At 39.4% G+C, this 12,095-nt stretch overlaps 1 protein-coding gene across 2 annotated transcripts in view; it reads left to right on the plus strand.

Annotated features, from left to right (window-relative positions):
• mms22l (MMS22-like, DNA repair protein) overlaps window positions 1-12,095 on the plus strand; it is a 70,067-nt gene that overhangs the window by 20,784 nt on the left and 37,188 nt on the right. For both annotated transcript variants that reach the window (XM_007892939.2, XM_042333735.1), the window contains one exon: window positions 236-745. In XM_007892939.2, coding sequence (XP_007891130.2) covers window positions 236-745 — 510 coding nt within the window. The remainder of the gene's footprint in view (window positions 1-235; window positions 746-12,095) is intronic.

A 12,095-nucleotide genomic window follows, 5' to 3' on the forward strand; every position in this document is an offset into this window, starting at 1 on the left:
TAATAACCTGCCAAAAATAAGGGGGCGTCAGATTAGTTGGTAGCTCTTTCAAAGAGCCGCCACAGACACAATGGGCCAAATGGCCTCCTTCTGGTGCTTTAAAATTCTATGATCCTATATGACTCTATGACTATCACAAAGATGCTCATCTGTACGGCTGTACTGAGAATCCCAGTTCTGGGTGTATCCTTTCTGCTGAATGAAACTATTCAAGCATTTCTTTTAATTTTTTTAGGATTTATTCCAAGTTCCATCAGCGGAAAATGCAAGAACTCTCTGAGATGGGCCTTCAGAACTTTATCAGCCTCTTCCTGGTGCTTTCAGCTGTGGCTGAGATGGAAGACGTTGTCAGCCGAGTATCTGATCTTCTGGACCTTCTAAACCCCAGCTTGCTCTCCGTGACCCAGCGATCACTGATGTGGAGGGGTTGTTTCGCCTTTCTTCTGATGTATGAGGAGAAGAACATCGACGTCAGCTTTCTTGCTACTAAACTCTCGGATGCCTTTCAGAAAGTTGCCAAAGAATTCTACTTGAAAACCACTGACTTCACAAGAAAAGTGACCCTGTGGACCTTGCTTTCCACATACATGGATGCCGTCCAGGAAGTATTTGAGACCAGCTCCTACCTGCACCTTTCAGAAGAAAAGCTGTTGAACGAAGGCTTTAGTTTGTTGTATCCTGCTTGCAGGGAATCTGAACTAAACACATCACTCATGTTTTTGCAGACAGTCTTGGCTCGGCTGAGGTACGTGCATAAAATTATTTGGTTCTTCCCTGTATTGTGAGGGTTCTCTGGTTCAATACTCAGGCTTTATCTGTATTTTATATCTACTGTATATTGTGCAAATAATAGTATTACACAAAGAACAAAAATATATAAATAGATAAATGATCACCGAAGAATTCTTGTAATAGCAAACGTACAAATCTTGCAAGTAAACTTCAAAAGGCCTTTGACTGAAAGCAGTTCACTTTTATTGGTATCGGGGGGAAAAAAACCTTCCAACAATAACGCATTTAAGTACACCTTAAACAAGCTTCTCGAAGCACTTCATGGAATGAGAACAATTTGAAATGAAGTGAAATATTGTTCAGTCGGTAAATGTGGCAGCACGTTTATCTCAGCTGCCATTTATTCTGAATGTTACAATATGGATTTGGATGAAATGCGTATACAGTAAAACCAAGGATTTGTCTGGAAAAGTTTGAAATTGCAGCATGAATAAGCAGCATCTGAGACCCCAAGTTACTTGTGGTTGGGGAGATGGTGCATCAAAAGGGTTTGCTAACAGCTGGTCACTCAGCCTCATGTTATACAGCCTCTGAGCAGTGCCCCTTTTTGCATAAGGGAAATGTTCAGCAGCAAGTTGCAAGTTTGGTGGGAAATGACTCTTTATTTTGCTCTTTTTGAGGATTGTCTTCCCGTCAGTAATTCAAATTTAATGTTCCAATAGAATTGAGGAAAGAAACCAGGATGTGGAAATATTTAGTGAACTTTTGTGCGGAGCAAGGTGTTTTTCCTGAAGAAACTTAACTTTTTACGAGTGAATTCACCTTGGAACTGCAAGAGCAGGTGTCTTATCAAATAGCCTTTTTTTTTGTGTCAACATTTTGAGAGGTGAAAGAATTGTTTTTCCTTTATCTCAACTACGTAAATGGGGGGTAGGAAGCAGTATAACCACCCACATTGTATTATTACTTTTTAATCATTATATTAATGTCATTAGAAGCCGATCTGTAGATCCTGTTATTATAGCTACACTATTCTATTGTCTGTCTGTGTACACGACAGAACCTGGTGGATTTACCTCCTGGCACGTCGCCTTCACTTCTGCAGGTCCAGATTTGCTCATCTCCTGCAGCAGACTTGCATGCATTTACAGGAATCTGCATACGTTATGGTGCAAGGGAAAGTTGGAGTGATTAAATATGGTTAGTCCTCGTATTGGACAGTTGATACACAAAATATGATTTCAGGACATTAAAAATTGAGTCCTTGAGCTATTTGGGAATTTGTATAATAAAATGCAGTAGGTCTGTGCTGCTGGAAAATGGTTCATTGTCACATCCTGATATTGGCATAGCATCGTCTCATTAAATTATTTTCAGAAACAATTAGCCTCACTGCAGAAATGCTTCTTCAAAAAGAGAAGGGAGTTTCTCCCACAGTTGTGGCTAATAATCCCCCCAAATAAAATCAGTCATTCACATCACGACTGTTTGGGGTATATTGCTGCATGGAAATTAGCTGCCGCGTTCGTCCACAAAACACAGTCACGATACTTTACAGTAACCGTATGAAGTGCTTTGAGACATTCTCCTGACATGATAGGAGTGAAATCAAATGTAAGAATTATTTTATTCTTTCTTACTTACTGTTGTAATTGTGTTTTAGGAAAGTAAACGTATAAATACATAGATGTGAAAGAGTGAAAAAAGGCATCAAAGCTGATCAAGCTCTCTCCTGCCCCCTCCCCCCCACACACACACACACTAACCACTTTGCAAAATACATCGATAAATCAATTAATTCCTAAAACTTTGACTGAAAAGATTATGACATTTTACAATACAATATTGTAATTTGGAAAGGATGGTAAAACAGGGAAAATCTTTTAGTTGTACTCTTATCTTTTATCCCAGGGGACCAATTACATTTCTAAACCTGTGTGTGAAGGCACAAACATGTGTGAATGAAAGGTGTTGTACAATTATTTTTAAAGCACTGAAATGCAAGCTGCGCAAGCAAATAAAAAAAAGGATTGGATCGGTTTCCATGTGAAACTACTTAAAAGCCTCGACCTGTCAGCTGCTGATGGAGATAGTTGTAATCTTTTGTAAAACGCAGATTGTATCGAGTTCAAGAAAGGGACACAGGTGTGTGTTACAGACTAATGTATCAGCAATTCAAATGTCGCCCTCATCTCCTCCCACCCCTTTCCCACCTGCACACAGGGTTCACATACGTGAAAAAAAATCTGCTCATGCTGCATGTTCTCCAGCTGGAAGGAGGGACAAAAGGACTTGAAGCCATTGTCCGCTATGCACAGAAAACGTGCTCTATGCAGGCAGAACGCAGGTTCCTTCGTGAGTGTACATCCCCAGTGGGAGGCAACAGGGAAGAAGTACGTTCAGCTGGCCTATATGTTTATTGACCTTGGTGGTGTAGGATTTTCCTATTGTAAGTCCATGTTGCCAAGATAGGTACATTTACTAACTGGCCATCAATCGCGCCCTTCATGAAATCATCGAGATTTAGGGCACAGAGAGAGGCCATTTGGTGCATCCAGTCCGCACCTCAAGTTTGTTCATTCAAACCTTGATAATTGTCTGGCTTCTGTGAGAAATATGACTGACTGATTCATGTGCTGTGCTGCGTTGGGACGTCAATTGTTAATTGCAGAACAGACAAAATGCATGTTTTAAGATCCAGTGTTGCTCTGATTTGGGCGTTGAATGTCAATCAAGGTGTTTGTGTTTTCTGGAGGGAAAGGTTAAACCTTAACCATCTTCTATACTACTTAGATTGTGTGTAAGATTGGTTGGCACATTACAATCAAACTCCTTTAAGACTTAACACCTGGCATCAAATCGTCAGTCAGATGGTGGTGGATGTCTCTTTTGGGGGCTACTGAAGATTTTAATTTGGTTAATCTTAGTCTCATTCCACTGAAGCTCACGATAATAATCCTTGTATTTGATACACCACAACAACGTGCATTTATATCGTGCCCCTCACATAGGATAGCGTCTCAGAACGCTGGCAGGGTTGGATACCAAGCAAGGAAGAAGGGGGAGGTGACCATAAGCATAGTTGAAGAGATAAGATCGAGGTGGGATTCAAAGATGGATAAAAAGGGGGTGAGGCAGAGGGGGTGAGGTATGGAGTTCTGGAGAGGTGTCAAAGCATTTGGATTTACTGTAAAATGTAGTTACTGTGTATTTGTAGGTGACCAGCACAGACAATTTGCAGACAATAATATCCCAGAAATAGTCATGGAGTGAATGATTAATTTTATTTGGGGGGGTTGATAGCCAGGACCACAGAAAAACGCTTTTTTTGTATAGTGCCATGGGATCTTTGACATCCATCTGAACAGACAGATGGATCTTTGCTTTAACATCTTTTCTAAAAGACAACAACTTCAACTGAGGATACAGTCACTGAATCTGATAAATTCACAGCACAAACCCATTGCCTTAATGTACTAATGTACTTAATATAAGGTTCTACGATACTGACTGTGTGGGTGACAGAAATATCATTGTAAACCATTGTTCTTCATATGTTAGGGTTGATGCAGGTTGGCAAAAAGTTGTACCTTACATTTAGTCTGTACTGTACCAGTTTAAAGAAATATTTCTTGTTTTGTCTATCTTGAAAATGGCTTCACAGCCTTCAACCTGTGCCCACTTGTCTTCGCTGCCTTGGTATAACTGAAGTGAAGAGAAGAGTTTTTTTTTGGTCAGCTGGGTGTCTGACACATGGGGAGTACCATCACCATGCTTAAAAGTATCCAAACCTTCTCAGTTTGGTTTGGATACTCTTAAGCACAGTGATGGGTTTCCACATGTGTCAGACACCTGGGTGATCAAAGAAAGTGGTAAAAATGAAAACAGCCAAGATGAATAACGATAATAATAATAATAATAATAATCCCTCCAAAACCAAAAACAATAATAAATTGGTCATTTTCAATCTACGACTGTTTGTGGGACATTGCTGTGCGCAATTGGCTGCCGCGTTCACCCACAAATATACAGTCAATTCACTTTACAGTGTGTTCTGTGAAGCGCTTTGGGACGTCCTCCCGACGTGAAAAGCGCTATATCAAATGCAAGGATTATTATTATTATTATGAAGATGTGCCGTGAGGCAATGAGGTAAAGTCGTTAGACAGTTTGAGATGCACTGAATGAAAAATGGGTGAAGGAATAGGTAATCAGATAATGAGCAAATATTATTCTATAATATTTATAGGGTGTGTCAACCTGGTTCAGTTGGTAGCACTCAATGCTATTGATGTTGGTCGTGTCCATTTATTACCTGTGAGAGAAAAAAACTCCCAAGATGTCTTTAAAGTTTTGTTAGGAGGAATCATCCCATCACTTTGTGAGAGAGTACGGATTGTGTTTCGCAACGTTGAGGGTGTCTCTGGTGACAACAGTGAGCAGGACCACTTCTCTTTCCTGGTCTTATTAGAGACCAGACAGGGCCCAGTCGTGGAGTGCTTTTCTTCAAAAACCTTTGTTGAGTATTCGCTGAAATACTAAATGTCAAAGATTTTTTTCAATAGCAGATGGCACTCTTTGATGCAATGTCAGTAATTTGGCCAACAAACAGAGCAGTTACACAGGTGCTGTACAATATTAATCAAGCAATAATAGGATGTTTTATTGGAGGAAGTGGCAAGAGACAGCTTTCCACTGTTTATTCCACCTTTTATGTTGGTTGTTAGTACACCATAAACTGAATGGAAATCTTATAAACCTATTTGATCACTGGATTCTCATTTCTGCTTGTGGAGTTCCGCAGCCTAGTGGTTAGAGCACTTGCCCCCCAAGCGAGAGGACCCGGGTTCAATTCCCGGGTGGGGGAAACTTTAGGCAAGTTTTCTTACTCCAACAGTGCCTCTGTTTACCTTGCAGTAAGTAGGAACCCGGTTATTAGTCGATTGGCGGATCACTTTCTGGGGATAATGTCTCAACGACAGGATAAGGCGCTATATCAAATACAAGAATTATTATTATTACTTGACTATATCCAGATCCTCTCAAGGCAAACTGGTCAAGATAAGTGGAATTAACAAAGAAGGATCTAGGAATATTTTACTCCTGCATCAAATGGTTTTCTGTAGTCTAAACAATGAGATGGCTTGAGCTCCCTAAAATGTAAATAAGGCTGGAGTCTAATGTTGCAGAGCAGCTGGTCTATTGCAATGCTAAATGGTTGGGAAAGCATTGGTTGTCATGCTTACATCCTTTTCAGATTAAAGTGGGTTTTGTGTCAATTTAGGTGAGTTGATAACATTCTTACTGTTGGATTAGAGAGTTGTAGGTTTGAGCTCCTCCCCATCACTTGAGTTTAAAATATAGGCTGTATTCCCATGCAAAACTAAGGAAGGGCTTCATTGTCGGAGGACCTGCTATTTCAATAAGATGCTAAATTGAGATATTGTCTGCCTATTTTAATGATTTATTTGGCTGTTGAGAACTCGTAGTAGTTTCAAGAAGTTAGAGGGTTTTGCCACAGTGTCCTGACCAATATAACTCCCTTATCTTCCCAAAAAAATATTTTGGCAGTGCGTTTTGTGACATGATCCAGTTTCAGACTGTTTGTGATATGGTTGAATCTCCATTCTTCATTCTTATATTGACTTCACACTTTAGGATTAGGTACACCTAAATCCGAACTGTTGGTAATTTCACGTGGAAAATGTCTGCCTGAAGAACTTCCTGCTCTCCTATGTCATTCCATGTGACTTTTACTTTCAGAGCCACAGAATGGGATCAAATGATCAAGGTCAGTGACATGTTTGAAGAATGTAAGTCACACTTTATCAAACTTCACAGCCATGGAATAATTTCCAAACCCTGCTGTTTCTGTAATGGCATGTTTTATTTTAATGAAGGCCTTCGTTCTGAAGAGAAATCAGTTTTGCACTTTACAAAGCTTTAACTGGGCACTTTGCTCTCTTCAAGGTAACTGTCATCGGGTGAGCAGAAGGGTTCTTTGCGCAAAGTTTCATACACGACACAGTTGGTTATCACAGGGAAACACAGTACCTTTTGACAAGAAAGATACTTTTATTTGAAAAGTAAACTTCACTTTCACAACCATTGCTTTGTTTGTTGAAAGTAGCAGCAGCAGATGAAATACGCTCTGTGGTTTTGTATTTACAAGTAAAGCTTTGCTCCGAGCTGATAAAGGGAGAACCAACCCTGGACGTGATGGATTTGGTGCGCTTTCAGCGCTGACACAGAACCGTGCAAAGCCCAATGAGACCTCCAGTTTGAATAGTATTAGCGTAATTATCTTGCCCTTCAAAGCGTCCATAAAATATTCTCGTGTTTGAGCTGAATCTATCTAAAATTATTAAGGAAATGAGAGCAATTTCATCCTTCACACCATTTGCTCTCCAAGGCCGTGACTTCCCCTGTGGAGCATGTAGCAGTGGGAGTTTTGCTGGAATTCACTGTACTGCAAATTAATGGCTCGTATCATAGAATTCAGGTTCTTTTCACTCTCATTTCCCTCCCCCCTCCCACCATGAAAAGTAATATAGTGTGTGTGAGTATTATTTCTTGCCAGTGGGTAGGAGGTGGATGATTTAGATCACATTTTGCTGCTTGATGAGCAGTGTCCTCTGGGTCAGGCTTAAGCCTGTGTCCCCACATTTCTCATTACTCTTGAGCTAAATAGGGGCTGATTGTATCTAAATTGCCTGGCACAGGGGCCACAGATGAGCACAACGAGTTGAGGCGACCTGCTATTTAGGCTGCGAGTAGCCCTAATGTGCAACCCCAGCATTAGCACACTTGAAGGCGGGTGAGAGGGTGGGGGGGGAGGAGGTGGCGACTTAAGGCCCTTGGTGAAACTAAAAAATTTTATAATTAAAAAAAATGACTGTCTCGGTGCTTTGTTGTGGATTGTGGGAACTGGCAGGGTGATGGCACTTCTCAGCTTCGGCAGGATTAGAGCCGTAATGTCCTCTTTGCTCCATGTACGATTTAAGGAATTAGAATTCTACTTCACCACTTTGCAGTATTAAACGCAGATGAATAGCTTGTGCTGCCTCCCACTGGCAGATTACGTTGTTACAATGCTTGAAATAAACCCAACGGGACCCATTTAATGACGTAACCAAGCTTGAAATCTGATCGCTCCCAACGTTTCACTGTATTTTGACTGAAACTTAGTATAACTTTCTTGTGAGTCCTTCTCCCTCCCCTTCAATATGTCCATCACTGAACTCTCGGTGTTTGACGCTGAAAATACAAATAATAAGCAGCTTTGCTCTTACTGACCAGGTGCTTTGCTGTCCAATCCACCTGGCCTCCCACGGGAGGAATGTTACACTACAACATGTATCTCGTTTTGTTTTAAAATTAGAGGGAATATTCCTATAGAATTCATTCAGGCAGCTCTTGTGCAGAAAGACTTCGTCATTTGATTTCTGAGGTGAAAAAGAGGGACACTCAAACATAGGAGGTTCAAATGGGTATTGGAGCATTATTGGTGAGGTATATTACTAGTAAAATATCCAAAATAAAACAGTAAAAGCACAATTGTTGGTGGATAAGAATGGTCATAGTGCCATCAGAATCCCCTAGTCCAGTTTTAGCAAGACCAGCAAATGAACAAGGATAATTAAAAAGAGCCAAGCAGTTACAAATCTAGTTTACAAAGGAAGCCTGTGAGCAGGGAAACTCACTAAAATGATGGTGGTGACATTTGTATGATATAGTAACTTGACCATTACCAAGGTGATAATCCACCAACTTTGTGTCTTCTAGGCAATTTGTCTTTTGGACTTTAAAATAATTACTCAAAAAAATTACCCATTGCCTTGGGACATCCTCCCAACATGAAAGGCGCCACATAAAAGCAATTTGTCGTTGTTGTCCTGGGTCAGTCTTGGGAAATAATTCTGATTTGCCTTATATGCATTCTTCAAAGTTACTACAAAATTCGCAAGCATTGATTGCCATTTTAAGAATAATACACAGCTAAAAGATATTTTTAATTAAAAAGTTATGATGAGATTTGCTCTTTTAATATTTGCTGTAAAATTCAAATGAATTCATTCACTGCTGAATAAAACTGACTAAATGGGATTGTGACAGATAGATTCTTGTGTATGGCTTGATTTGAATACCCAGTGGCTGTCTTTCTTCATCCTGTCTGTGGCTTCAGTGTAACAATTTTATGCTTAATCTGTTTTGGAAACATTGAGCGATCAAAGCTCCCAACTCAGTGAATGACTCCATCGTGGGATGAGATAAAGATTATGATTTAAAAAATTCAATAAGATGGTGAGTTCCCAATAGAACTAAAGTGCTGGATTTTTTACCAACTGAACCAAGCAATTAAAGGGTTAATTTAAAAGCTTAATGGACAGAGATTGGTTAAATTGTTCTAATTTCAGGTACCATTTGAGAGCAAAGCTTTCTTTAAATCAAACGGATCAAATGCCATTAGTTTTATTGAAAACTCATGCATATCCTCGTGCAATTTCTGACCCTTCAGGACTTCATTTCTTTACTTTGTCCCATGAATGGAGGACTCTGAGAAATAGTTTCCAGTGCACCAGACCGGCAGGTCTTTGTCCTACGTGGGAGTCATCTATCCATTTATGTCAACTGGATGCTTTTTGGGACGCTTGTGTTTCAACTGTTGCAACAACAGATTAGCAGAGAAGAGGGGATCGATTTGATTACATTCTGCACAACAACCCCTTATGTTATGTCACTTTCTCAACCCTGCCTACAGCTTCACTTTTCAGCATTGTGTTATCTGCAGTCTTCCTCTGAAAGAGCTCTCTGTTCAGTTCTGTGTGCCTTTCTCTTTCTCCTTTGCTTTCCCTCCCCCCAATTATGAATCATTCCAGCTTATCTGCAGTTGGGTTAATTAATACCTAGACTGTCCAGAAAACCAAATGAAGGTTTGATGGGCATAGTGGTAATTACTACTTCAGTTTCTTTAGAGATTGAAGCCTGTGATTGCTTTGAGTTGGACAGATGTAGGACAATAGCCAAAGGTTGAATGCCATGTAAATGAAATATGGAAAGGGATGAGTGGAAAGAGGCCGATTCTCTGGAATAAGAAGTAGAAGCAAATGACCTTTTCATGGGAGAGGGTTGGCTCTTACCTGTAATTCTAGGACAGGGATAACAACTTAATTCAGATTGCAGCTCCTAGCAACCTTCCAAACCCTCAGAGAGTAAGTAGCAGTGAAAAGATGCAGGGTGAGGTGATAGTGTTGATAGCTGTGTGGTACATCTGCATCTAGCTGCACATAGAGTGGTGGTTTGTGTCTCCTCAGTAGAAAATATTCAGATGATTGTTTTCCAGAAATATCATTCAATAGCCCAGCAAAGCTGTATCGCAGGGTGACTGAATGATAATTTGTATTTTTTGAGTGCTGCGCTCATATTATGGGATTTTTAAACTTTACTTGGATGATAATACTTTTCAAATGACTATATTTCACAATAACGTTTCTGTGGATACTTTGAGCCGCATTGCATAATAAAAAGGGTACTCTGTGTGTGCACATGTTTGTGTGTGAGATAAAATAGAGAGAATACATGTGGCTGTTTTTCCCCACAACCCCCTAGGATTTAAATAATACATACTCTTGTGTTGTATGTCTTTTGTGCTTCCTTTGGAATGGTGGAAAGGAGGGGGATGAAGAGAACTGAAGCTTCTGCACGATTTTAAAAAGTGATGAAGGGGTTTGCATCCTGTGGCAAATGGAAAATGTTTCCTTTGAATAATACGTAAGACCCTATGGGCATGTAATTTTCTATTCTCTTTTTGGATTGAACATTTCAACATTATCCAACCTTTCAAGAAGCGGCGAAAACAAGAATGTTTTAAAAATGCTGAATTTATACTTTTGCGGCTATCTTTGGTATTCTAAACTTGTGTTTGCTGGACTAGAAATATTTGATGCACCTTATTTTATTATTAACATTGATGACCAATTTGTCATTTAACACTTTGCATGCAACAGACAAGTCCAATCACCCCTTTGCACTCTGCATGTGAGTCTGCTGAGAATTGTATTGCAATCTAAGATTAAATTTAAAATTGAGATGGGGGAAGTAGCTGGTTAAAGATTTAAAGGTAAAACTCCATCTGTGTTGAGATTCACTCTATATTCTTAGCATTTCAGAGTGTGTGGAAATTGGCAAATTGTTGATCTTTTTTGTCTCGACTTTGAATTATTATCATAATTTAAAAAGTATATATAACATAAATAAAATAATAATTTGTATCTCAACTTTGAAGCTGGTTGGTTGTAATTCTTAAAATAACTTACAGAAAACCAACTTTAAAAATTAAGACTACTTAAGACTTTGCAAAATTTTGGACTCTCTGAAATATTAAGAAAATAGAGTAAATCTAGACTCAGGTGAAATTTCTACTCGTTACAATTTATTTCCAGTTTTTATTTGACAATTAATGTTGTCATATTTTTTAAGCACAGAAAGCTAGGCAGTGCTGGAAACCAGGTGTATAGCGCAGAGATCTACAGGAGACCCATTCTCTTAAGTGAACCTATTCTCAACTGAGGGGCATTCTACCTGAGCCATGCTACAGTTTTAGGTTCAATAGAATATAGTTTTGTTAATGTATAAACCCATTTAAATCAATGAGGAAAATTGGTTTAATTTTCTCTAGTACTATACTCAAAAGTACTCATTATCCAGAATACCTGTTTTTGCTGCATACATTTGTAGGGTTGGAGGGTACTCATTTGCACATAAATAGTCATTATCTAATGTATTACCAAAGCACTCTTGTTGCTTGGTGGCATCAGTGACCTGAATTACCCTCTAATTTTCCCCAAATTATTTCGATTTCTTGCAACTTGAATATTCTTTAGTTAATGCATTTTTGCCTCACAATTAAAGTATAATTACAGTGTAGTATACTTCAGTATCATGTTAATACTTTTGTCATTGAACACAACTGATTTGGCAAATATTAGAAGTAATAAGGCATTGAGATTCATCAGCCTCAGCTTTATTAAGCAATTAGAGGTGAATTATGGCCATATACAGCTAGATTTGAATCAAAAAGGACAAATCAAATAGGAAGATTGAAACACTGCATTATTTTATGAAGTTTACGTCATGTTCACGGACTTCATTTCATCAGCCTATCCTGCTTAATAACAACAACTTGGATTTATATAGCGCCCTCCACACCGGACAGCGTCTCAGAACGCTTTACAGTAACGGATCCTGGGACCGAGCCAGGGGGAGGGGGAGGAAGGTGACCAAAGGCGCAGTCGAAAAGAAAGATCTTTAGCAGAGACTTGAAAATGGGAAGAAAGGGAGCGAGGCGAAGGGAGTGAGGAAGG

This window comes from Callorhinchus milii, unplaced genomic scaffold (assembly GCF_018977255.1).
Source record: "Callorhinchus milii isolate IMCB2004 unplaced genomic scaffold, IMCB_Cmil_1.0 Scaffold3, whole genome shotgun sequence".
Classification (NCBI taxonomy): Eukaryota; Metazoa; Chordata; class Chondrichthyes; order Chimaeriformes; family Callorhinchidae; genus Callorhinchus; species Callorhinchus milii.